Here is a 25,339-nt window from a genome sequence, read left to right as displayed (position 1 = left end):
AAAAGTTGTCTCATGTGGTCAGCACGTGGTGTGGTGGTTAAGGGTGCTCACTGGACTCCCAGATGGCTGTCCACAGTTCAAGACCCAGACTTGGTGGCTTGCTTTCTCACTTCCTGTCTGTCTCTCTCTGTCACTCTCACTCTATCCCTCTCTAGTGAAATTAAAAAGGAAATAAATAAATAAAAGTTAAATAAAGTAATTATTTTTTAAAAAGTCTCATAAGGGTTATTGGATTTACAAGAATAAAAAAACAGTTAAGAAAAAAAAACAGTTAAGTAAATTGGGAAGTATGTCTTCACATTATTTATTTATTTATTTATTTATTTATTTATTTATTTATTTTTTTATTTATTTTTGCTAGAGAGTATGTGCTCTCCCCAGAGAGAAAGAGAGAGACAGAAAGCAAGAAATCACTCCCCAGGGGGATGGCTATGCCACAATGCCTTCTCCTCCATTCTCCTCCCAGGATTTTGGGCACTCATGTGCCCAACATGAGTTTTAATCTGCCATGTCTGGGATTTGAATAGTGATTGACTATGTTGAAGTCCAGAGATGTAATCATTATGCCATCTGCTGGTCCCAGAGAGATGAAACCTGTTTTATTTATTTATTTATTCAGTGTTATTTAATTAAAAATTTTCTTTCTTTCTTTTTTCCTTTCTTCTTTTTTTTTTTTTTTTTTTGCTATAGTGCACACATGTCACTGGAGAGACAGAGACAGAAAGACAGACAGATTGAGAAATCACCCCAGAGGGATGGCCACACCACAATCCCTTCTCTTCCATTCTCCTCTTGGGACTTTGGGTACACATGCACACGTTTGGCGTTAGTTTTAGGCCACCAGGTCTGGGACTCAAACCACGGTCAACTACTTGGGAGTCCAGTGATGTAACCATTACATCATCTGTTGGTCCCAATTAAAACATTTTCTAATTTTGTATTTTTCAAATAATTATTTATTTAATTTTATTTATTATTATTTTTAAAATTTGCTATAGGGCATGTGCACTCAGCAGAGAGAGAGAGAAAGTGAGAAAGCAAGCCACCAGGTCCTGGACTTGAATCATAGTTAGCCATGTGGTAGTCCAGTCCCTTAGCTACCACACCACCTGCTGGTCCTAATTCTGCATTTTTGTGTATTTTCTTTCCAAATATTGATACAAGAGTATTGCTATTAAAAAACAAAACAACACAAAACAAAAAAACTTAGGAGACATTTTCAGCAGTGTAAATCCCTAGCTAAATTCAGTTTTAAACACATAAGCATGTTTCCTTACCGCAGAGTGTGGTGTGTAATGCATGCATAAGCAGACCCTACCTCCCTTATGTAGGTGCATTCTGTGCACATGGGGGACTGAGAGCATTTCATGTTGACTGTGAGGCTTTAGGTATGTTTTCACATAAATAGGGAAGAGGACTATTGAGGGGTACTGTATGTATTTTTATTTTAAGAATTTTTCATTATTGTTTAATTATAAAACATTTCATTATTTTTGAAGAAATGAATGTTGAAGAAAGCAGGTATTTCTTTGATTGTTCAGTGTCACTTAACAAATATGTTTATCTCCCTACTGATCACCTTACCGCTTTCAGCGTAAAATTCTCTGCTGATCAGGGCTCATTTCCTTCAGGAAGTTTAATAAAAGATTCTTGGAAGCAGCAGGAAACCTGTTACTGACAGCCGGAAGTCATGGTTGGCTGGGACTTCACAGATGTGATAGAGTGAGATAAGATGATGTCCCTGCAATTCCCCTGCTGAAAGCTTTTCTGCAGAAGCACTTTCATCAACCAAATGGTGCACATCAGTGCACACAATAAAATCCTCTCTTGAAAATCCCTAAACTCTTACCCTTTCATTCTTACATATTCCCAGTGATTTCAGTTTTGTGTGGTTTGATGTGTGCAAAAGTTCTCCAGTGTCTCTTTGATATTCGTTAAGATAAATGATATTGTGGAATGCATTCAATTGTTTTTATTTTTAGTAACAACTTGCTTCCCAGAGTTAGATTTTTTCCTTCTTTTGTCAGGAACAGCGTTTACATTTTCTAAAGCAACAGGAGCGTCGTCAGCAGCAGTCTCTTTCTGAAAATGAAAAGCTTCAGAAATTGAAAGAACGAGTTGAAGCCCAGGAAAACAAGCTGAAGAAAATTCGTGCCATGAGAGGACAAGTCGACTATAGCAAAATTATGAACGGCAATCTATGTATGTGCCCGCGTCCCAGCTCAGCACCCACACTGGCCAGGCTTGGGTCAAGCAAAACAGTTCCATTGCCTGACAGTTTCATTCACAAGTTCCATTGACAAGTGTGCTAAAGCTTTGTACCTGGAAGGAAGGTTAGGTGATCTTAAAAACCTCTTCTCGAGGTGTAGTAGAAAGATCCTCGTGGTACATTGGTAACAGCAGCCCTCTGGATTGGGGTGGGATGCTCCAAGACTCACTCAGTGCAACAGTCTGTTTTCATCAGACAATTAAATGATATCCATATGTTAAGAAAAAAACATACAGATACTGACCTTTTTTCCTGTTCAGCCCTGATTTTATTCATCAGCTCCATTAATGCCTACTTTGCGTTACAGTGAGAAGGACAGACATACACAGTTCTGCCTTCACAAAGTCTGTTGGTGCCTTGAGGTTTCTGGGGGGCTTCACCAAGCCAGCTCTTAGACTGATTGCCCTAAAGAATATTCAGTAATTGACACAAACATAGCTGCTTGCTCTGTGAGCAGTCACGCCATGTGTGTGACTCCAAAGGCTTGTTGAATGTGTTCTGGATTATGCATGTAACTGGTTTTGACAAGGTCTGACACTAGACGATACTGGCATTGAGTTCCGTGTATAGAGATGAAGAAACTAGAATATCGATAAATGATTATTTTTTTCTCTTTTTTTTTGGGGCAATTATAGCTGCTGAAATAGAAAGGTTCAGTGCCATGTTCCAGGAAAAAAAGCAGGAGGTACAGACTGCAATTCTAAGAGTTGATCAGCTTAGCCAGCAACTGGAAGACTTAAAGAAAGGAAAACTGAATGGGTTCCAGGCTTATAATGGCAAGTTAACAGGACCAGCAGCGTTGGAGTTAAAAAGACTGTACCAGGAACTACAGGTAACTTGTGTGAGTCCGAGGAATAGTCTCATTAAAACATCCAAATCTTTTTGTCTTTTTCCTAATACAGGCTGGAAATTCAGATACTGGAGACAAATGAACGGATTCTGATTTAATAGTAGGCACAAAATATATTCCATACAAAAAACTGTTAATGACTTCCTAAGATTTAATTCACATAGCATACAGCTCACCCATTTAAAGTATTCGTGGCTCTTAGTATTGTCACAGAGTCACGCATGCACCTCCACAGTCAATTTGAGAACATCTTCTTCGCCTCCATAATAATTCCCACACCTCTTAGCCAACACCCCACAATACCCTAGCCCTCTCAGAGTCTGGTGACCACACATCTACTTTTTGTCTCTGTGAATGTCCTGTTCTGGACTTTGATGATTTTGTATTAATCGAAACGTTCACTGTGTGGTCCTTTATGAGTGGCTTCTTCATTAACATGCTTTCAGAACAAAAGAATTTAATTGGCAAAATAATAAACCAGTAAAGAAGTACATTTTAGATGATATTTAAGGCTTCTGTGTAAGCTGTTTTGATGACTAGATGCCTATTGTTAAATCCTGCCTTAGCACAGGCTGCTATAATAAAATACCGTAGTTACAGGCGGCCGCAACAGAATTCACTTCTCACAGTTCTGGAGGCTGGACATCATGGTCAGGTTACTGGCAGAGTCGGTTCCAGCCCTGGGCCTGCTTCTTGGCTTGCAGATGGCCCTCTTGCTGTGGCCTCAGATCATGGAGAGAGAACTCTCTTCTGACATGGATACTAGCCCATCGTGGGGCCCTCCCCACCTGACCTCTAACCCTGATCCCTTCTGCAGGCCCTGCCTCCAGGCTGCACCTTCCTGGGTTTGAGCTTCTACATAGGCATGGGGATGCAAGGGTCCAGCCCATAACAGCCCTAAGGTATCAGTTCCTCAGGTCACCACTCAGTATGCGATTTTTCAAGCTAGAAATGAGTTTTGCAGTTTTATTAGCACTTGCTAGAAAAAGTATTTCATCATTTTATGATGTGATGATATGTAACCATAGAGAGTAAAGTCACTGTGGTTGTTAAGTTCTTTAACTTAAATGCTTAGAAATCATAAGATACTATAAAAATGTATGACTCGTATTTTAAGGACTTGTTAAAAGTTCAAGGGTTTTTGGTGAGGTGTGATGAATGTAATATAGTGGTGTCATTTATGTCTATCTTTTTGCAGTGTACTTTATAAGTATCTCTTAAAAACTGTATCCCAGGGGCCAGCAGGTACTGTGGAGGATGATGCACTGCGTCCCATATGGCTGACTAAGTGGTTTGAGTCCTAGACCCGGCAGCTTAAAAACATACCAGATATGTGTGTGTGTGCGCCCAAAATCCTGACAGGAGAATGGAGGAGAAGGGATTGTGGTGTGGTCATCCCCCCAAGGGGTGATTTCTTACTTTGTCTCTTTCTATTACTCTGGCAAGGGTACATGCCCTACAACATCAACAACAACAACAAAAAACAATAATCCAGTTCTGGGAAGTACATTTACCTCTGGTATACACATGCAAGTATGTACGTGCTAGTACTGGGGGCATCTGAAAGAATTTCTTAAGACAATGCTTGCTTTTCCATGTAAAGTGCACTTCGATTTTTTTTTTTTTTTGGAGAGGTTTTTACTATAGGGCACGTCCGTTCGCCAGACAGACAGAGAGAGAGAGAGAGAGAGAGACAAAAAAGGAGAAATCACCCCCCAGCGGGGATGGCTACGCCGCAATCCCTTCTCCTCCATTCTCCTCTCGGGATCTTGGGCACGCACGCACACACACCCAGCGTGAGTTTTAAGCCACTGGGTCCAGGACACGAAACGCAGTCGATTACGTGGGAGTCCAGCGACATAGCCATTACGCTAATTTCTGGTCCCTCGATATTTCTTTTCTTTCCTATTTCATTTTTTAAAAAATCTTAAGCCCCCCCACTATAATAATACAAATATTTTATTTGCAACTTAAACCATCCTTTGTGAAGTTTCACTGCCTCTGCAGTAAAGCCTCGCTGGTGGATGTAAGCATGAAGCAGCTGTGGAGGACATGGCGGACACAGTTCCTAGGTCTTGCAAGGCCTGCTCCAGGGCAGTTTTCCCAAGGACTGGTTCATGGCCTTACGTAGACATTGCAGTAGTAGTCTTTGCGCACTTTGAATGAGACACGTGGTTACAATTATTTGCTTGGTCTATTTCTTAGTTTGTTTTAATTTCTTAGAGAGTTTATGCACTTCCTAGATATAGGGCACGTCCGTTCGCCAGACAGACAGAGAGAGAGAGAGAGAGAGAGACAAAAAAGGAGAAATCACCCCCCAGCGGGGATGGCTACGCCGCAATCCCTTCTCCTCCATTCTCCTCTCGGGATCTTGGGCACGCACGCACACACACCCAGCGTGAGTTTTAAGCCACTGGGTCCAGGACACGAAACGCAGTCGATTACGTGGGAGTCCAGCGACATAGCCATTACGCTAATTTCTGGTCCCTCGATATTTCTTTTCTTTCCTATTTCATTTTTTAAAAAATCTTAAGCCCCCCCACTATAATAATACAAATATTTTATTTGCAACTTAAACCATCCTTTGTGAAGTTTCACTGCCTCTGCAGTAAAGCCTCGCTGGTGGATGTAAGCATGAAGCAGCTGTGGAGGACATGGCGGACACAGTTCCTAGGTCTTGCAAGGCCTGCTCCAGGGCAGTTTTCCCAAGGACTGGTTCATGGCCTTACGTAGACATTGCAGTAGTAGTCTTTGCGCACTTTGAATGAGACACGTGGTTACAATTATTTGCTTGGTCTATTTCTTAGTTTGTTTTAATTTCTTAGAGAGTTTATGCACTTCCTAGAAACAGAAACAGAGAGTGAGGATACACCCTCCAGGCAGATGGCCACGCTACCCATTCTTCTCTGTTATCCTCCTTTCTCCTTTATATTCCTCTTGAACTTTCTGAGCACATGCACATACACACACCTGGCGTGTTTATCAAAGCGCCGAGTCCAAGACTCCAACCACTCAGTTGACTCTGAGGGGTCCAGCTGCCTCAACCACTACACCAGAGGCTGGCTGCTGCTTTGTTCTTTCTCTGTTCTGTGAGGGCTGTGTTCTGGCTTCATCTGTGTTGTACCTATAAATGGCAGTGTGTGTATGTAAATACACATCAGAACTTAACGCTTTTTTTTTCCTTAATCTCCTGGGTAATGGGAATTTGACTTTTTAATTAATGCAAATCATGCAAGTTGTATTGTCTGTGCTACAGATTCGTAACCAGCTGAACCAGGAACAAAATTCAAAACTTCAGCAGCAGAAAGAACTCTTAAATAAGCGCAATATGGAGGTGGCCATGATGGACAAGCGGATCAGTGAGCTGCGGGAACGTCTTTATGGAAAAAAAATTCAGGCATGTGAAAATAAAATTTCTTGATAAACTACTAAAAATGATTCATCCAGAAATGCCCACCTCCCTTCATTCTCCACAATTGATAAAATAGAAATTGGTCATAGACCATCAAAGTGACGGTGGAAGAGAGTTCATTTTCACAAAAACTCATGTGTTTCTTCACGTATAGAGTTGAAATCATCCCAGCCTACAGCCTTGGGCTCAGGGTCCTCACTCTGCCTCGGCCACCCCCGTCCTCTCTGTCTCTTCCCCATGGGGGGCGTCATTGGCTCTGAGACCACAGTACCCAGCAATGCCCTCCATCCTGTGCTGTGCCATTTGGGGCAGATTCCATTTCCTATGTAGTCCTGTGGCCTTGCCCTAAACTGATTGGTCTTACTTGTCCCAGGAGCATGAGAGTCTTAGAGGTGGCCCATGTGGAAGGGCTCTGGAAACCTTTGAGCAAAATACTGCAGGAAGAGTTGCACTTCTGAAAAATTTTTGTTATTTTTAATTTCAAAAGCAATAGCTGTTGGGAACCAGCAGTTAGCGTAATGGCTATGTCGCTGGACTCCCATGTAGTCGACCGCGGTTCGTGTCCCGGACCCCGTGGCTTAAAACTCACGCCGGGCGTGTGTGCGTGCGTGCCCAAGATCCCGAGAGGAGAATGGAGGAGAAGGGATTGCGGCGTGACCATCCCCCCTGGGGGGTGATTTCTCGCTTTCTGTCTCTATGTCTCTCTCTGTCTGTCTGGTGAGCGCACGCGCCCTACAGTGAAAATCTCTCCAAAAAAAAAAAAAACCAAAAGCAATAGCTATTGAAAAAAATTAAAACAGTATAGAGCTATTTAAAGGAAGATATGGAAGTCCTTCCTCCTTGTTGTCCAGAGGCTGCAATTCTGGCCTGTTGCTTTATATAGACTCAAAGGCATAGAATTTTCTCCCATTGCACACCAGCACCTCGTTTTTGTGGCTCACAGATGGGTGGGTATTGCCAGAGAATCTTGCTCAGGTGGGCCATGGATGAGTCCCTCCCAGAAACCCCCTTGTCCAGATGCTGATCTATCACATCTTTCAGGGTAACAGGCTTCTTAGATACAAGGGACTTAGTGGCAGCCACTCACCCAGGCTTGGGCTTTCTCAACTCTGGTTTCTCTCCATCTCACAGCTGAACCGTGTGAATGGCGCATCATCGCCACAGTCCCCCCTGAGCACGTCCGGCAGGGTCGCCGCAGTGGGACCTTACATCCAAGTTCCCAGCACTGGAAGTTATCCTGTCCCAGGGGACCCCATAAAGCCCCAGTCTCTCACGATTGCCTCAAATGCTGCCCATGGAAGATCTAAATCAGGTGAGTAGCCTTGGCCCACTTTCTCAGGGAGATCTGCGAACAGAGAAGGGACCCGTGCTGCCAAGTCCCTGTTCCTCATCAGGTCACAGGCTCAGTCTCCCTCAACTCACTTTGTCTTCCTGGGTGGTGTTTGGGAAGCAGTGTACTGCCAAAGTGACAGTGACCCTAAAACAAGAACAAGTTTCTTATTGAACTAAGGCTCCCCTCTGTGTGTGTATGTGTTTGTTGTTTTTTGGGTTTGTTTTGTTTTGTTTTATGCCATAGGGTGCTTGCACTCACCAGAGAGAGACAGAGAAAGGAAAAATGAGGAATACACCCCCCCCCCCACCGGGAGGGATGGCCACACTACAGTCCTTCCTCCTCCATTCTGCTCCTTGGATCTCGGGCACGCATGCACATGTGCATCCTTGTGGGAGCCCAGCACCTTAGCCACCACACCACCTCCTGGCCCCCTCTGTGTGCTGTTTAAAGCACAGGTGATGAGTTGGCTCTGAGCTCCAGGTGTCCTCTCACACACAGGTCTCCTCTGTCACTGCGGCCGGCACAGCTACGACCTGGGCAGAGGGGCTGCTCCCTAAACCCAGGGTACAGTGGCTGGTCCTCACTGCTCAGGTCCACAGACCATTACTCTGGTCCTTGCATCACCTGCTGTCATGGTCCGTGCCCGTGCATAGTGTATTGTGCGGCGACCAGACAAGGGCAGGGCAGGCTTTCTGTGAATTACTGTGTAAACTTGGTCTGAAAAGCCAGGGCTCCTTTGCAGTAAGACTGTCTATGGTGGGAGCTGGCACATTCCTCAGAGCACACAGCCGCAGGAACCTGTCCTGACGTCAGGGCCCTCGTTTAGCTCTGGAGGCAGCAGTATCACTCCAGCCAGGAGGCCTGTGTTTTGAGACCTGTGTTCTGGATTGTGATCACTGCACACCGGTCTTCTGCTTGCCTGGCACCTGGGGTGAACGGCTGCATGTCTCCTACCCTTACTGGGAGCTCCCGGCGCAGAGCAGGAGGAAGGCATCTGTGGCTCTTTCGGGCACAGAGTGCACACTCCAGCCTCCTCGTGCTCAGTCCCAGCAGCCATGCAGGCCTGTGGCCTGTGTGAGCCCCTCACTACAGCTTCCTTTGACAAGCAGTTGTTTGCAGTTTGACACTCCCTACGGCAGAGCAGGTACCTTCTGTTTCCAAGGGCAGGTCCTTAGCACAGCCAGCTGCTGCTCCGCTGACTGCATTCTGAAGCCTCCGCAAGCCAAGACGGTCCGCATCTGCCCATCTCTGTGGGTGTGCCATGCTGCCCCATAGGGTTCTGCAGCCCTCACCCTGGTCTTCCCACTGTGGTTTAAAGTGACCGGATTCAGAGAGCCTGTTAACTCCCCGCTGGGGGCAGCAGCTCAGCCCAGATGTAGAACTGGGTCTGAGACCTTCCTGGTGGTGCCTCTAACCCTCTCTGTCGGCTGTCCTGTTCTGTGTCACACAGATGGCCGCAGTAAACCCAGAGCGACCAGCTCGTGGACAGTGTCAGACCTCGACGTCGGGCCTGACTGCGGCTCCTCGCGGCACTCTGAGAGCCCGATTGTAAAGCGTATGTCGCCGATAGGCCTCATGGGAAGCTCGTGATCCTCTAATGAGCACTGAATCTGTGGTGATTGGTTTTCCAAACTGACAAAGGTCTGCTCGCCACACCTAGACCTGTGCCATATGGACATGACATATTTCTTTCTTCGAGAAAGGCATACAGTAGGGCTGGGCCATGCACATCGGGTCCATCTCAGAAAGGGCTTGACACCAAGTGACAGAAGCTGGCACAGCAAGGGTTTTGTTTGGAGGATTTTCTTGTTTGCTTTTCAAAATTAAGGTGATTTTCTGAGTTCATTATAAAGTTTTTAGTTTTATCTTCAGTGCAAGAATCCTCTATCATACTCAAAGATAACTGCTCATTTATAATAAAAATAAGTTATCTTCCCTCTGTGTCTCTTGCCACATCCTAAAGAAAGGAGAAAACTTCTTCTTAGTCCTGCTGTGTCTATTTCTATAAAACCTCTTGGGGCTGGGGTTGGGGCTTCAGGAGCAGCTGCACCCCTGTACTCCCTGTGACCCCAAGGGAGGTCATGACAACTCCTTGGGCATTGCCCCCTCCTGGGTCTTGGGCTCTGCTTCTCCCATCAGCCCAAAGTTTTCATCAGTGCACCCTTGGTGAACCTGATGGTTTCTGGCCCACATAGCCTCCAAATCCAAGATAAAACCAAGACAGGATGAAAGCACACACATTCTGGTGTGGAGGAGGCGCCCACGCCAGAATCCTGAATCTCGGAATGCCTGCCAGGGCCTGCGTGGCCTGGTTAGAACTGTCTTGGAGCCCTGCTGCCTGGGGCCTGGAGTGAGGTGCAGCAGTTCAGCAGTGCAGCAGTGGAGGCAGCCAGGGTCATCTGGGCTCAGGAGCAGGCCTTGTGCGTCTCTGCCCGGACCCAGCCAACACTCCAGGTGCCATGCAGCCTCCCTGCACATGTCTCCCCAGGCATCGAGTACAGAGTGTATTCGAGAAGCATACCCTTCCCCTTTTAGGAGTCGGAGGTCCTGGCCCATACGCTGTTGTCATGAGGACTTCTTAGTTACCCTGTGCTTCTGCTGTGACTGTGTGAGAGCAGGACTTGTGCCGTTCTTGTCAGGAGGACCCACACAATACCCTCTGCTTTCTGCCTGTCTCACATGGCTGATGGGGCTGGGAGCACCTCCGTGTCAGCCCATTCACCTGTGCCCATTAGAGAGGAGAGCGGAGCCTGAGTCCTCAGCTGTACACCTGACCAGACTTACATCACTGTGAATGGCCCTGTGTTACCAGGGACACTTCTGCACCCTTTTGCAGTTTGGAAAATGCTTTGTTAAAACATCTTTTCAGTGGCTTTCCTGAATACTTGGGATTGATGACTGACTTTCTAATCACTGCAACAGAATGGTTGCCTGCTCCTTCTGCTACACAAATCAGTGGGGACTTTTACTGCCTTCTCTATCATCGATTGTCTTAGCAGATAGAAATTCATAACTGATTCCCCCCCCCCCAGATTTTGCCATAGGGCATGTGCACTCACCAGAGAGAGACAGAGAGGGAAAGTGAGAAATCACTCCCTATGGGGGATGGTCACGCCACCGTTCCTTCTCCATTCTCCTCTCAGGATTCTGGAAACACACGCACATGTGCCTGGTGTGTTTTTCTAGCAGTGGAGTCGGCCACATGGGATCCCGCACCTTAACTAACACTCCACCTGCTGGTCCTGAATTCTAACTGAAAAAGTAAGAAAGCATAGGCCAAACTGAAAGTCAAAATGGCTGTATGTAATTACATTTATAATTAGCATTTGAAAAGTAAGTGCCAGTGCTTATGGTATTTAGTGGTGTTGGTGAAGTGGATCTGACAAGTATTTAAATGAGACACAGCCCTGGGCCTGCATCAGCTGAGACAGGGTTGACTATTGAGAGTTTGGTAAGGCCTGAAAGCAGCTAGGCCTCCGTGCTGAGTTGCCAGCAGGGGCCAACCCTGGATCCGTGCACAAGGCTGTGGACATTTTCGGATTTCTCACTGGTGTGTGGGCAATAGCCAACTGCTTAGATAGTGGGACGCCATCAAATTGGGGTATCCCAGTGCTATTTTTGTTTCTGGCAGGATGTAATTGGATTGGTTAAATCATTTTCAAGAAAGTTTTTACTTGAATTCTATGTTCTCTTCAAGCCGCTGATGGGAACTGGCCAGCATTAAAACAGAATTCTAGTTCTTCAGTGAAACCAGTGCCACTGTCCAGCACGGATTGGAAAGAGCCCAGCATGGAGGGGACTCCGAAGCAGGGCACCATCTCCAGCCAGCCTCTGCCCTTGTCAGCACTAGGAAACTCAGAGAAGCTGGTAGGCCATTTGTGTCACTAAACAGAGTCGAGTTTGTAATGCAATGCTGTCTCTTTCCTGCGTTGGTCTTTTTTTGTTTGTTTGTTTGTTTGTTTGTTTGTTTGTTTTATGTTGTTACAGGGCATGTGCACTCACTGGAGAGAGACAGAGAGACAGTGAGAAGGAATGTGAGAAATCAGCTCCCACTGGAGATGGCCACACCACTACCCCTTTTCCTCCTGGGATTTTGTACACACACACACACACACCCAGCATGATTTTTCAAGTCACCAGGTTCAGGACTTAAACCATGTTTGGCTATCTGGGAGTCCACTGCCTTCACCACCATGCCACCCTTGTGGCCCCTCCTGCCTTAGTCTTAAACTAAAGGATACGAGGTATCTTGAGACAAATTCACCCCATTAGTATCCAGACTACACCCAAAGTCCTGAACTACTTACTGGCCGTAAGAGCTGAATAGCGCCCGCATGCATGTGCACCTGTCAACCCCCTTGCAGACAAGCGAGAGGTGTGCTCCATTTAGTCTGCTCACAAGCCGATTGGAAGGGTTTCAGATGCCACTGTGCCCTCTCTAGTGGATGTGACTGGAAATATGCTTAACTCCTCAAGGGTAACTTTGTTTTTCTTAATACCTCAATTTAGGGCATTGAGATTGGTCAGGTGCCACCTCCAGTTCCTGGTGCAGGCAAGCCATTGCCTCCAAGCTACGGGACATACCCGAGTCCTGCGCCTCTGGGTCCAGGGTCAACAAGCTCCCTGGAGAGGAGGAAGGAGAGCAGCTTGCCCAGACCCAGTGCAGTCCTGCCAAGCCGGCAAAAGCCTGCCTCACTTCCCCCGGCGGGCAGCACCCTGCAGCCGGGCTCCTCGCAACAGATTCAGCAGAGGATTTCTGTGCCACCAAGTCCCACATACCCACCCACAGGGCCCCCTGCATTTCCAACTGGAGACAGCAAGCCTGAACTTCCACTGACAGTGGCCATTAGGCCCTTTCTGGCTGACAAAGGATCAAGGCCACAGTCTCCAAGGAAAGGACCCCAGACAGTGAATTCAAGTTCCATATATTCCATGTATCTCCAGCAAGCCACGCCACCTAAGAATTACCAGCCAGCAGTGCACAGCACCTTAAATAAGTCAGTTAAAGCAGGTACGTATGGTAGCTTTATACTCGTCTTCCCTTGGGGCTAAGAAGTTTTATTTTTAATTAAGAAAGTGCCGATCCATATCTGTGCCTCTGGGCCACATGCTATTTAGCATTAAACTAAATTCATACATAAAGTTTAGCCTCTGGGTGTCCATATGAGACACAAATCAAAGGTGAAAGGTTTGGAGCAATTTTGCAGACGGATCACAGCTCTCTGTCTTCCTGTCTGGGTATCTGCCTCCCTGCACTGCGTAGGAAATCTAGCTCCTAGATGGGTGAGATTTCAGGAACTTACTTGTTTTGAGCTATTTAGTGGGTTGGGGATGGGCCTTGACCACTGTTCTTCCCACCACCTGGCAGTGGCTGAGCCAGACCCTGGGAGCAAGTGATTCTAGGATGGTTCCTGCTGCTTAGGAGCTCCCCAAGGCCTTTGGAGAAAGGCCAGGTTCAGGTCTCAGAGCAGAGGCGCTCTTGGCAGGCAGCAGGTGGCTGCGGGATGCTGCTGAATTCCATGCATACTGCAGAGGCTGACGAAGCTCTGACCCTATGGGAGCATCTGGGAGTCAGGTCTTGGCTAGGGCCTCTTCAGATACTTCTGGGCATTGGCTGCACCTTTAGATGTCTAGTTTAAGGGTAGTTATGTGAGCCTGGGCACCCCTGCTGGGGCACTCACAAGTGGTGGTGCCAGTGCAGGATTCTGGCTATGGAAAAAGGCCTGGGCTTCTCTTGAGCTCCTAGCACCAGGGAGAGCCATCCCACTATAAGGAGGTATGTGTGTTAGATCAGGTGGGTCCAAGGGTTAGATGCATGTTAATAGCTTTATCTTTATGCTTTGGCCAGAAAAAAAGGGAAACCTGTTTGGGGCAGAGTAAGTCAGGTCAGCAACCTTCTACTTTTGGACAAGTCCCAGTTCTGGAAACTGATACATTAGAGAGAGACCACATTACCTTTCAAAAAGAGTTAGTGGAGGTTCTGAAGAAGTCCTCAGAGATTTAAAATGAGAGTTTTGCAGCAGCCACAGACCTGCATGTCTCTGGAAGGGCCCGTCCCCATGGCGAGTTCCCAGATCTGCAGCCGTGCTGAGATGCCCTGTCCTTTGTGTCTCCTCCAGTGTATGGTAAGCCTGTGTTACCGTCAGGCTCGACGTCTCCCTCGCCGTTACCGTTTCTTCACGGCTCTCTGTCTACAAGCGCACCACAGGCTCAGCCATCGTCAGAATGTGCTGAGAAAGAGCCAGAGCAGGAGGGCCCGGCCCCGCCTGGAGACGGCAGCACCGTGGAGAGCCTGCCACGACCACTGAGCCCCACTAAGCTCACGCCCATTGTGCACTCGCCGCTGCGCTACCAGAGTGATGCGGACCTGGAGGCCCTCCGCAGGAAGCTGGCCAACGCACCCCGGCCCCTGAAGAAGCGCAGCTCCATCACAGAGCCCGAGGGCCCCGGCGGGCCCAACATCCAAAAGCTGCTGTACCAGCGTTTCAACACCCTGGCCGGCGGCATGGATGGCACCCCCTTCTACCAGCCTAGCCCCTCCCAGGACTTCATGGGCACTTTGGCTGATGTGGACAATGGAAACACCAACACCAATGGAAACCTGGAAGAGTCTGCCCCTGCCCAGCCCACGGTCCCACTCCCTGACGAGCCTGTCCCCGTGTCAGATGCCAATGACAACGAGCTACCATCCCCTGAGCCAGAGGAGCTCATCTGTCCCCAGACCACCCAGCAGACTGCTGAGCCTGCAGAGGACAATAACAACAACGTGGCTGCGGTCCCCCCCACAGAGCAGACCCCAAGCCCAGTGGCCGAGGCCCCCTCTCCAGCAGAAGAACACATTCCTCCACCAGCTCTGCCCCCTGCCTCCCGGCCACCTGCAGCCTCCACGGTGGGTGCCCTTGTCAGGTCAGCCTCGGGCTCTCCCCCCAGATGTGGCTGTGCTGAGAGTGGAAGCAGCCACCTGTGTCCCTGCAGCCCAAGGGAGGCGTGGTCAGGGGGCAGCCAACTACACACCACACGAGTGGGGCATGGAGGAGGGGTGCTGATCTGCAGAGCCCTCCCAGGAAGCCAGTCAGGAGGCTCTGGAAAGCCTTTTTTCCCTTGTTTTTAGGTTCTTGCCATAGGGTGTGTGTACTCCCCAAAGAAAGCAAAGTGAGAATTCATTCCCCAGCAGGGGATGGCCATGCCACAGTTCCTTTTCTTCTGTTCCCCTCTTAGGATTTTAGTCATACATGCACATGCACCCGCTGGGTCTATGCCTCAAGCCATGATCAATTGTGTTGGAGTCTACCACTCTAACCACCATGCCACCTGCTGGCCCCCTAGATTCCCTTTTTAAGGAAAGGGAGCTGCCACTGAAACCTGACAGGCAGGAAAGGGAGGGAAGAACCTAGGTAAACACCCTGGTGAAAGAGACTGTCTGGTCTGTCTCAGCCAGGATCTCTGCACGCAACAGGGTCGGGCAGCTGGCTTCCATGGGGCTGGCACCTGGTGTCGCACAGGGCTGTCAAGAACCACACTCCTGGGAACCAGCAGTTAGCGTAATGGCTATGTCGCTGGACTCCCACGTAGTCGACCGCGGTTCGTGTCCCGGGCCCGGTGGCTTAAAACTCACGCCGGGCGCATGTGTGTGCGTGCCCAAGATCCCGAGAGGAGAATGGAGGAAAAGGGATTGCGGCGTGACCATCCCCCCTGGGGGGTGATTTCTCGCTTTCTGTCTCTATGTCTCTCTCTGTCTGGCGAGCGCACACGCCCTACAGTGAAAATCTCTCCAAAAAAAAAGAACCACACTCCTCCCACAGGGTCTTCCCATAACCTGGCTGTTCCCCTCTCATTGTGAGCCAGGAGTGCAGGGATGTTCCTCAGAAGGGCTGGTCCAGGGCAACAGGCAGCCTGGCTCCCTGGAACTGTTCTTAGAGCCACTGCCTGGGGGCTTTAGCTCCTCCCATTCTTGCCACCTGGTTTTGCTCTTGGACTGGCCCTCACCCTGGTCAGTGACCTTTAGGTTGAAAGCATGTTTCATCCCAATAGAGCAAACGGACGAACCTGAAGAAACCCAATTCGGATCGGACAGGGCATGGTCTGAGAGTCCGGTTTAACCCCCTGGCGCTGCTCCTGGACGCTTCTCTGGAAGGAGAGTTTGATCTGGTGCAAAGGATCATCTATGAGGTGAGCTGCAACCCTCCAGCACCCGCATGCTGCTGGTGCAGGCTGGGCTCTCACACGCCGCATGTCCTAGGTGGAGGACCCCAGCAAGCCCAATGACGAGGGCATCACCCCGCTGCACAATGCAGTCTGTGCCGGCCACCACCACATCGTCAAGTTCCTGCTGGACTTCGGGGTCAATGTGAACGCTGCTGACAGTGACGGATGGTGAGGGCCTTCCAGGGGAATGGGGCTGAGAGAGTCACTTTTCTCTACCTCACAAAAGGGAAATTGGGAAGTGTGGAAAAGAAAACTAACAAATACCTACCATCTCATCCCTGAACGACAGCTGTTGTCAGTACTGGGTACCTATTTTCCCAGCCTTTTCTCCCAATTATTTTGGTCGCAGTCTCAGCCATGGTCATGTTCTTTGTAGGCCGGTCAGTCTCATAAACCGAGCATTCTAATTATTCACTGTGCCTTTTCATCTGCTTTATGTGAGTGCAGTCCGTGAATTCTGTATTCTCTCTGAGCAGGAACTTCAGCCATTGCCCCACTGGACATGGCAGTCACGTGTACCTCCGTTTCTCTCTGCTTCGGAGCAGGGCTCTGCTGTGCAGGACCTGCTGGGCACTGCAGGGTTATTTCGAAACCCAAACAGCTATCCTGCTGCTGCTTTTGGACACTGGACTTTTTAACATTTATTTCTTTTCTTTTCTTTTCTTTTCTTTTCTTTTCTTTTCTTTTCTTTTTCTTGAGGGAGATTTTTGGCTATGGGATTCGTGCACTTACCAGAGATTCAGAAAGCAAGAAATCACTCCTCAGGGGGATGGCCACGTTACAATCCCATTTCCTCCATTCTCCTCTTGGGATTTTTGGCACGTACACACGCATGCATGCACATGCATCCCACGTGAGTTTCAAGCCTCTGTGTCTGAGACTCAAACTGCAGTTGACTAGTGGGAGTCCAGTGATTTAACCATTACACCATCTGCTGGTCCCTGTATTTTACAAGAGAAAAAGAGATGGGTCTTGTCATGCTACAGTCCTCCCCCAGACAGCCAGGATCTGAGCATACCCAGCATATGCAGGTGGACCCAGGATCTAGACCTGGGCCTCCCATGTGGCCCCAGTAGCATGCAGTAGCTTGCAACACTGCAGCCAGGCTGTTTCTTTATAATTGTGCTAAAATACACACCTGAGCCCGTTTTAGATGTATATTTAGAACATGTTACATACAATCATGAAACGAACATCTATTTTTACCATTCCGTTTCCTTTTTCTGGTTATAGGGAATGTGCACTTGCAGAGTGAGTTAGAGGGAACACGGGAAAGCACCCTGTGTGTGGGTTGGCCTCACCACAGCCTTTTCTCCATTCTCCTCCCAGGACGTTGGGCATGCACACACATACCCAGTGTGTTTTTCAAGCTGCCAGGTCTGTGACTTGAACTGTGTCGTCAGCCACATGGGATCCAGCCACCTTAACCACCATGTCACCTGCTGGAGCCCCTTTTATTGGCCATTTTGTAATACACTTCTTCCCTCCATTTCAAACATTCATATTTGGACAAGAGCAATCTGTTAGTAGGTATCATGCCATTTGAAAAAAACAACATAGAGCTGGCTCTGTGGCCTGGCGCTAAGGGAGTAGAACACAGCATGACCTGAGTCCTCACCCTGATGGCTTACGGAGCACACTGGGTGGGGCCAGCAGGTGGCATGGTGGTTAAGGACGCTGGACTCCCATGTGGCTGACTGCTGTCCCAGACCTAGTGGCTTGCTGTCTCACTTTCTCTCTCTCTGTCTCTATCTGGTCAAATTAAAAATAAATAAAGTTAAATTAAATAATTCCTTAAGAAAGAAAAACAGACAGACAGGCACTGGGCACCCATGTGTGTTTGCTGAAAACCCTGACAGGATGGAGAAGTGGAGAAGGGATTGTGACGTGACCCCGTCCCATTGAGGGTGCTTTCTCCCTCTCCTGCTCTCTGTGTTTCTCTGGTGAGTACAAGTGCCCTCTGGAAAATTTTTGCTTTTAATCTCGAAAACCAGCACAGGCCCAGTCTCTGGCATGGTCAGTAGTAGACTGGCCTGACTATGGAGCTAGAAGCCATGTGGCAACCATGGTTCAAGTCCCTGGCCTGGTCAGCCTGGAAACACAGCAAACATGTACATGCATGTCTAGAACCTCGGCCGACTAGAGGGCGAGGAGGATGACTGACATGACAGAACCCTGTGGAGGGCTTCTCTTGCGCATGCGTATACTCTGCAATGGAGCACACCGCCTCCACAGGAACGTGATTAGTGGGGAGGTGCCTTTTGTGAGAATTCCTTAGGGAACCAAGTCCCACAGGAACTGGGCGGCCCATGGGCAGTGCCAGACCTACAGCCCCACCCTACTCTGATTCCAGGACACCACTGCACTGTGCTGCTTCTTGCAACAGTGTTCACCTCTGCAAACAGCTGGTAGAGAGCGGGGCTGCCATTTTCGCCTCAACCATCAGCGACATCGAGACCGCAGCAGACAAGTGTGAAGAGATGGAAGAAGGCTACATTCAGTGCTCCCAGTTTTTATACGGTACAAAGGGAGGCCGGGTGCCTTAGTGCGCCATAGCAGTGTGATGTTTTTGAGGGGCACCTATCTTCCTCGGGCAGCCAGACATCTCATTCCAGTGAAGGTCACACTGCTCTCTACTCTGACCCCTGAGAGCATTTTTGAAACCCTTGTTAGGACTCTGTACCAGATTGCTAGAAACAAAAATGACTTCCCTCCACACCACAAATTCCCACTTCAGAGACAGGCAGCAAGCTCTCGGGACTATGTGGTGGGCTAGGGGTATGGGGCACAAGAACCCCCAAGCCAGTGCAGCCAGGCAGGGCAGGGGCTGCGGTCCCAGTGGCACCTGGCGGGAGGGCGGTCCCTAGGCAGTCCTACAGCAGGGCCTTCTTCAGGGTGTCACAGAAGGCTGGTACCACAGGACAGTGGCTGGACTCACGAGTGCCGGGTTGCGGGTCTGATCTCTGGCCTCAGCTATCAGCCTCTGTTGGCCAGCTGGGAGCAAATGGGCAGTAGCACTTGCGCCCTGAAGCAGGTCTCCCCTCTGCCCTGTGCCGAGGCCTGACCATTGCTCTCTGGCCCCAGGGGTGCAGGAGAAGCTGGGTGTGATGAACAAAGGCGCGGTGTACGCTCTGTGGGACTACGAGGCCCAGAACAGTGACGAGCTGTCCTTCCACGAAGGGGATGCCATCACCATCCTGAGGCGCAAGGACGGGAGTGAGACCGAGTGGTGGTGGGCTCGCCTCGGGGACCGGGAGGGCTACGTGCCCAAGAACCTGCTGGGGGTAAGCACTCTGAGCACACTCAGCCTCCTTGCCTGACAGTGTGGGGACAGTCATGCTAGGGTAGGAGGCTGCCGTCCGCCATGCCTACGCAGACCTCTGTGCACAGGCAAGGGCCTCCTCGGCAGAGCTGACATGGGCTCAGACAGACCCTGCGGTTCCTAGACCCTTGCTCACACTGCAGGAATAGCAGGGTGTTGGTGCTCCTGGAGGCCCACGTGGAGACCGAGAGCACCCTGTGCCCCTTTCATGACAAATTTCAATAAGGAACTCACCTCAAGCCTCCCCAGATGCTCCCCAATCTAGAATCCTCTGTGACTGGAGATGTCTTTAATGGGGCTGGGGTAGGTGGGAGGTGTTTGCAGGTTGCTTGCTGTGCTGTTTAAAAATGGCAGAGGGGGTCACCTCCTCCCTCTTGTCCCATGTGCCTCAGGGGTGGCATGTGCTCCTTGTTCATTCAGCAAACTTGCCCTGGACACCAAGTAGGCGCTCCCCTGCACCAGCAGGGGTACTTGCCCTCAGCCTGGCACAGTTTCAGGTGGTATAGGTGCTGTGAGCAAAGTAGAGAGGGCTAGGGTCCTCTGGGGCAGGGACAGGGGCAGGGGCAGGGAGGGCCTTGGAGGGCTTCAGAGTAGAGGAAGCTGTTGTGGCCTGTGAGCCGGGCGTGCTGAGGTGTGGTGAGCAGTGACATGGGGCCTGGCACTGGAGGCTGACTGCTGCCATGTCATCTCATCCTAACTTGTCTCTGTCACCTCCCAGTTGTACCCACGGATCAAACCCCGACAGCGGACACTCGCCTGAACTTCCTTTGGAGCACCACGTGGTCTCGCCACCTACCAGGAGCCACTGAAGAGATTATTCTGCTGTTTCCTCGGAAAGCTAAAGCTAGAAATGGTTTTGTTGGTGCTCACTTCAGCAGACCACATCCACAATGTGAATTCCTGCAGTTTCTAGGTGAGGCCCTTTCTCCAGTTTGCCCATAACTGGGAGAGGTACTTTTGCCTCCCAGAGGACTGAGTTTTGCCAATTACTGTCAATCCAAGTAAATGCCCAGCTCTCAAAACACCCGCCCCTGTTGCCAATAAGAAGCCCTCGAACCCTGGTTGGTTTCCAATGGAGAACAATGCTCTTACTGATTTGGCCCCAAGGCTGTCATTCCTTATAGCGCCCCCAACCCCCAGTGAATGCTCACAGCTGCTGTAAGGTGCCCCGCTAGAGCCCTGCCTTCCTGTTACGGAGAAGCAAAGAAGCCCCGGCCTTTCTCACCCTCCCACACAGGATTCTTCCTTTTGTTACCAAAGGAGCCCCTGTGCGGAGACTTCTGTCCAGTGTATGTCCCCAGAGACCGCCCTGTGTGACCCGATTCGGGTGTTCTGCTTCCTGCTTCGGCCATTGGTCTAGTTCTCTGGGAAGCTGGCTGTGCTGGCCTTGCATTGCACTAGGCCACAGGCACACAGGCCCTAAGACCAAGGGGCACGCGGTCAGGAGGGTGTCGAGACGTGCCTCCCCTCTCTGCGCCCACAGTTGCTGCTGCCCTGCGAGGTTCCCAACCCTCACAGCTTGAAATGACTCCTGCTCTGAACACGCTCAGATGCAGAGTCCACGCTTGAGCCAGTGTGAGGCAGAGCAGGGCCCAGTGCACACAGGGCTGCTATGTGCCAGGGTAGCAGGCGCCTGCGGGGAGCGGGGACTCAGAAGTAGCAGCTGAGGGAGAAGAGGCAGCGGCAGGAGGGCGGCCACCCTCTGCAGGCCCCCCTGCCCATGCTGACTGGGACGCAATAACCTTCGCCCCAATCCCAGACTCAGAGCAAGGGAGACACTTCACTGCTGTCCGAACTGTACCTACAGGGTTTATAATCCAAAGTATTTTTGACTAGACCGTTCAGAACTCCCAGACGTATGCTGGAAATGTTTCTCCTCATGAAAGTACAGGCCCTTAGGCGTTGTTTTCCTGTGCGTGTCCCGTGGATAATTTATATATGAGTCTGTGTAGTCACTGGTGCAGTGCTGTAGTTGGTCCCCTGTGAGCACCCATTGTACATAGCGCGGTGGCGAGAAGGGGATACCGTCACGGAGCAGCCTCTGCCATGGGCACGTGCCCCTGGCCGACGCCGCGAGGCCGTGTACACGTGCACAATAAACTGCTGTCTCACTGCGGCTGAGAGTCTTCTGTCCCCGAACCAGGACAGGGCTGTGGCCCGAAAGCTGGGGTTATCTCCGCACAGAAAGGCAAGGGCCTGATCTGTATTTTCAAAATAGTTTTAATCATAAGCTTTATGTACAAATCACTGTACAGTCATCTTAATAAAGTGAAGTAGTAAGTGAGAAGTACAAAACATCAAGCCGTACCTCTCCTTAGTGAAGTGTCAAAGGCTGATTTGCAGCCCAGCGTTAGCAAGAGTCGACCAGTCTACGGAACAGGGTAAGGCAGATGCCGGCTGTTAGAGCAGGCCCAGCACAGATTGGAGTCTGAGTTGTCAGAAAAGTGGATGAAATGAACACTGATGAGCCAGAACCTTCTAGTAACTGTGGGAACTCAGAAAACCCTGATGGAGATAATGCTGGCGTAGGTTAGCAGCAGCGAGCTTGGTCTCTCCCGTGAAGTGTCAGCAGGGCCGTCACGGACGCCAGCACGGGAGCTGTGGGAAGCATTGCTGCGCTGCACACACAGCACTGGGAAGGCGAACGCCGCCCCAGACACCAGCCGGTCTGTCGGTCCCGCGGTGCACGTGAGAGCAGGCTCACCGTCCCAAGACCGGAGGCGTGCCAGGACAGCTTGGCCGTTACTGGTCCCGGGATTCGTAGAGGAGCTTGGCGGCCTGCAGGGTGCCCAGAGGTAAACGGCAAGGCGTGACTGGCCCTGTTGTGTGAGCGCTGAGCCTGCATGCACTTCAGGCACCAGCGTGAGCACCCCAGCTGGTAAGGCAGGGTTAGGGGTAGGAGGCAGGCTTCCTCTGGGCCCACCTGTGTACCAACCTTGTGCATGGCTGCCAGCCATGCAGCTGCTGGCCGCCTGCTGGTGCTGGCATCCTCCCCGGCCGTCAGCTTCAGCTGGGTCACACCCTCCACCCCTGGCACCGTGTACTGCAGGAACATGCCTGTGGCCCGTGCATTGCCTCCTGTCAAGGTGAGGAGGCCCGAAGGGGATGTGAGTGCCCAGGGTGCTGTCGGTCCCAGGGCGCCTTCCTAACCTGCTGCGATAGAAGGCTGGGGAACAGGTCAGTGCTTGGGGCCACCCAGTAAGCACGAGGGCCTCCCTGCAGAAGACCCCAAGTCCACCTGTCTTCTGGGGTCAGACAAGCAGATGGAGCCACAACGCTGAGAGCCTCGCCCCAGGTCACATTCTCAGCCTGCCCAGAAATTGCCTCCTGGCCCCATGGGGGAGGGTGTCTGCCTTTGAACCCCAACAAGACTGGCTCTCGCTTAGCACCAAATACTCCCATTCACAGCCAGGGTTGGCAGGAGAGCAGAGCCCACTTGAGAGCACCCTGGCTGTCCATGTGTCGGGCAGAGGTCCACCTCACAGCTGGCCTCATACCATGCAGTCAGAGGCCACAGCCATCCAGCTGTTGAGAACCAGGCTAGAGTCAGGGAGACCGCCAGCAAGGGCCTGGCACCAGAGAGGAGCCATCCCGCCCCCAGGCCTGTGTCTGTTCCCCGACATCTGGCATGGGGTTCCACAAACACGTGGGGGTCAGCCTCCAGGACACAGCCCTCTCTCTGAGCTGTCACCAACTGCTCCAGGGACAGCTGGCTTTTTGCAGGGCTACCGTGGGCCACATGGCACCGAGGCTTAGGGGGAGCTTCACCCACAGCTCTGAATCTGCCACTGTGGGAGGACAGGGCCGTTCTGAGCAGCAGCCTTCCTTGAAGATGTGATCAGACTCTGAGAGGAACCCGGGCCTGCCCGTCAGCAGTGCGCCAGTGCTGCGGGTCTTGGCTGTAAAGTGCTGTGCTGTCACAGTACGGGGACCTCCTAGAGACCTGTCTGACCTATGCACCAGACCAGGCAGGCCCCGCTCTGCCCACCACCTGTTTCCGTAAATGAAATTAGACTGTGAAACAGCCACGACCATCTGCTGTCCTGCTGTCGAAAGTGCTCGGGCTTTGAGATAGCGTGTGTGGCCTAGCCCTTGGCAGGAAGTGTGGCCCTGCTCACACTGTCCCATACCCACCCCACAGGAAGACAAGGTTCTGGGGTTTTCAGGGGTCTAGGAAACGCTGGGCAGAGTGGAGCGCTCACCCCCCAGAGCCCCCACAGGACAAAAGCCCAGGCCCACGTAACCAGAGGTCATCACTGCACCCGTCCGATGCTGGGTCCTGCCCACTGCCATTCATGAGCCTCAGGGTCCCAGGGCACAGGCAGCAGCAGGGGTACCCAGGGATGTTCTCGTGGCTCCCATGGGCCCCCATGCTCAGGCCCCGGCCCTGAGTAGGTCAGACACCAACAGAGAGCCATCAGATTTTGGTACACTTCCCCGGGGGAAAGAAATAGGCGGGTACATCCTTCTGCTGGGATGGCTTCATTCATGCAGAGAACCCAAGGCCTCTCTTAACCAAAGGCGGGAGAGTTTCATAGAGAACAGCGCGGACAGGAGCAGAGTGGGGGACCGGAGCAGGGCCGCGGCATGCGGGAGGCGGGGGCTGACCTTCGCAGGCAGGCTGGTTCCCCAGCAGGCTGGTGTAAGTGGGAGTGTCTTTTTCTACACCGAGGTAGGCGAGGTAGGCGGGCAGAGGAGAGAGAAGAATCAAGAGCCAGTCAGGAGATGGAAAGCAAGAAGGGTGACGTCAGGTGGGCTCCTCAGCAAGCACAGAGGCAAAGGCCCGTGCCCAGGAAAGAAGCTGCCGAGCTTGCATCCCCGGGGGACATCCAGGCTCAACATGGTGCGCGGCCGCCTGCCGGAGGGGCCACCGCTACAGCCCTCCCCAAGGCGTGGCCTGCACTTGGAGCCTCAGCCTTGTCTGAGCCAGCGGGAAATGACGACAAAATACTCCCATTCACAGCCAGGGTTGGCAGGAGAGCAGAGCCCACTTGAGAGCACCCTGGCTGTCCATGTGTCGGGCAGAGGTCCACCTCACAGCTGGCCTCATACCATGCAGTCAGAGGCCACAGCCATCCAGCTGTTGAGAACCAGGCTAGAGTCAGGGAGACCGCCAGCAAGGGCCTGGCACCAGAGAGGAGCCATCCCGCCCCCAGGCCTGTGTCTGTTCCCCGACATCTGGCATGGGGTTCCACAAACACGTGGGGGTCAGCCTCCAGGACACAGCCCTCTCTCTGAGCTGTCACCAACTGCTCCAGGGACAGCTGGCTTTTTGCAGGGCTACCGTGGGCCACATGGCACCGAGGCTTAGGGGGAGCTTCACCCACAGCTCTGAATCTGCCACTGTGGGAGGACAGGGCCGTTCTGAGCAGCAGCCTTCCTTGAAGATGTGATCAGACTCTGAGAGGAACCCGGGCCTGCCCGTCAGCAGTGCGCCAGTGCTGCGGGTCTTGGCTGTAAAGTGCTGTGCTGTCACAGTACGGGGACCTCCTAGAGACCTGTCTGACCTATGCACCAGACCAGGCAGGCCCCGCTCTGCCCACCACCTGTTTCCGTAAATGAAATTAGACTGTGAAACAGCCACGACCATCTGCTGTCCTGCTGTCGAAAGTGCTGGGGCTTTGAGATAGCGTGTGTGGCCTAGCCCTTGGCAGGAAGCGTGGCCCTGCTCACACCGTCCCATACCCACCCCACAGGAAGACAAGGTTCTGGGGTTTTCAGGGGTCTAGGAAACGCTGGGCAGAGTGGAGCGCTCACCCCCCAGAGCCCCCACAGGACAAAAGCCCAGGCCCACGTAACCAGAGGTCATCACTGCACCCGTCCGATGCTGGGTCCTGCCCACTGCCACACATGAGCCTCAGGGTCCCAGGGCACAGGCAGCAGCAGGGGAACCCAGTGACCCTCCACTCCCCCCCCACCCCCATTTTTCTAGACCCCGCCTTTGCACC

The 25,339-nt window shown here is 51.2% G+C and overlaps 2 protein-coding genes across 3 annotated transcripts in view; one reads left to right on the top strand and one right to left on the bottom strand.

Moving 5' to 3' along the window:
• The window catches only part of PPP1R13B (protein phosphatase 1 regulatory subunit 13B), a 112,797-nt gene extending 91,290 nt beyond the window's left edge, over nt 1-21,507 (top strand). The window contains exons 6-18 of one of the 2 annotated variants that reach the window (XM_006160065.3): nt 2,028-2,202; nt 2,905-3,101; nt 6,376-6,516; nt 7,663-7,843; nt 9,315-9,419; nt 11,562-11,731; nt 12,374-12,875; nt 13,984-14,753; nt 15,896-16,033; nt 16,104-16,237; nt 18,423-18,589; nt 19,154-19,353; nt 20,110-21,507. In XM_006160065.3, coding sequence (XP_006160127.1) covers nt 2,028-2,202; nt 2,905-3,101; nt 6,376-6,516; nt 7,663-7,843; nt 9,315-9,419; nt 11,562-11,731; nt 12,374-12,875; nt 13,984-14,753; nt 15,896-16,033; nt 16,104-16,237; nt 18,423-18,589; nt 19,154-19,353; nt 20,110-20,151 — 2,922 coding nt within the window. In that variant the 3' untranslated portion in view covers nt 20,152-21,507. The remainder of the gene's footprint in view (nt 1-2,027; nt 2,203-2,904; nt 3,102-6,375; nt 6,517-7,662; nt 7,844-9,314; nt 9,420-11,561; nt 11,732-12,373; nt 12,876-13,983; nt 14,754-15,895; nt 16,034-16,103; nt 16,238-18,422; nt 18,590-19,153; nt 19,354-20,109) is intronic. The other variant, XM_014592221.2, reaches the window with a different exon arrangement.
• Nucleotides 21,508-21,593: 86 nt separating this feature from the next.
• ZFYVE21 (zinc finger FYVE-type containing 21) overlaps nt 21,594-25,339 on the bottom strand; it is a gene marked incomplete in the record, with an annotated part of 20,291 nt that continues 16,545 nt past the window's right edge. Inside the window, 2 exon segments of the mRNA XM_027776414.1 lie at nt 21,594-22,169; nt 22,327-22,469. Coding sequence (XP_027632215.1) covers nt 22,134-22,169; nt 22,327-22,469 — 179 coding nt within the window.

The sequence above is a fragment of the Tupaia chinensis genome, unplaced genomic scaffold (genome assembly GCF_000334495.1).
Source record: "Tupaia chinensis unplaced genomic scaffold, TupChi_1.0 Scaffold000671_2, whole genome shotgun sequence".
NCBI classification, from domain to species: domain Eukaryota; kingdom Metazoa; phylum Chordata; class Mammalia; order Scandentia; family Tupaiidae; genus Tupaia; species Tupaia belangeri.
Note: the sequence above shows the minus strand (reverse complement) of the source record. Positions and strands in the feature narration are given on the sequence as shown.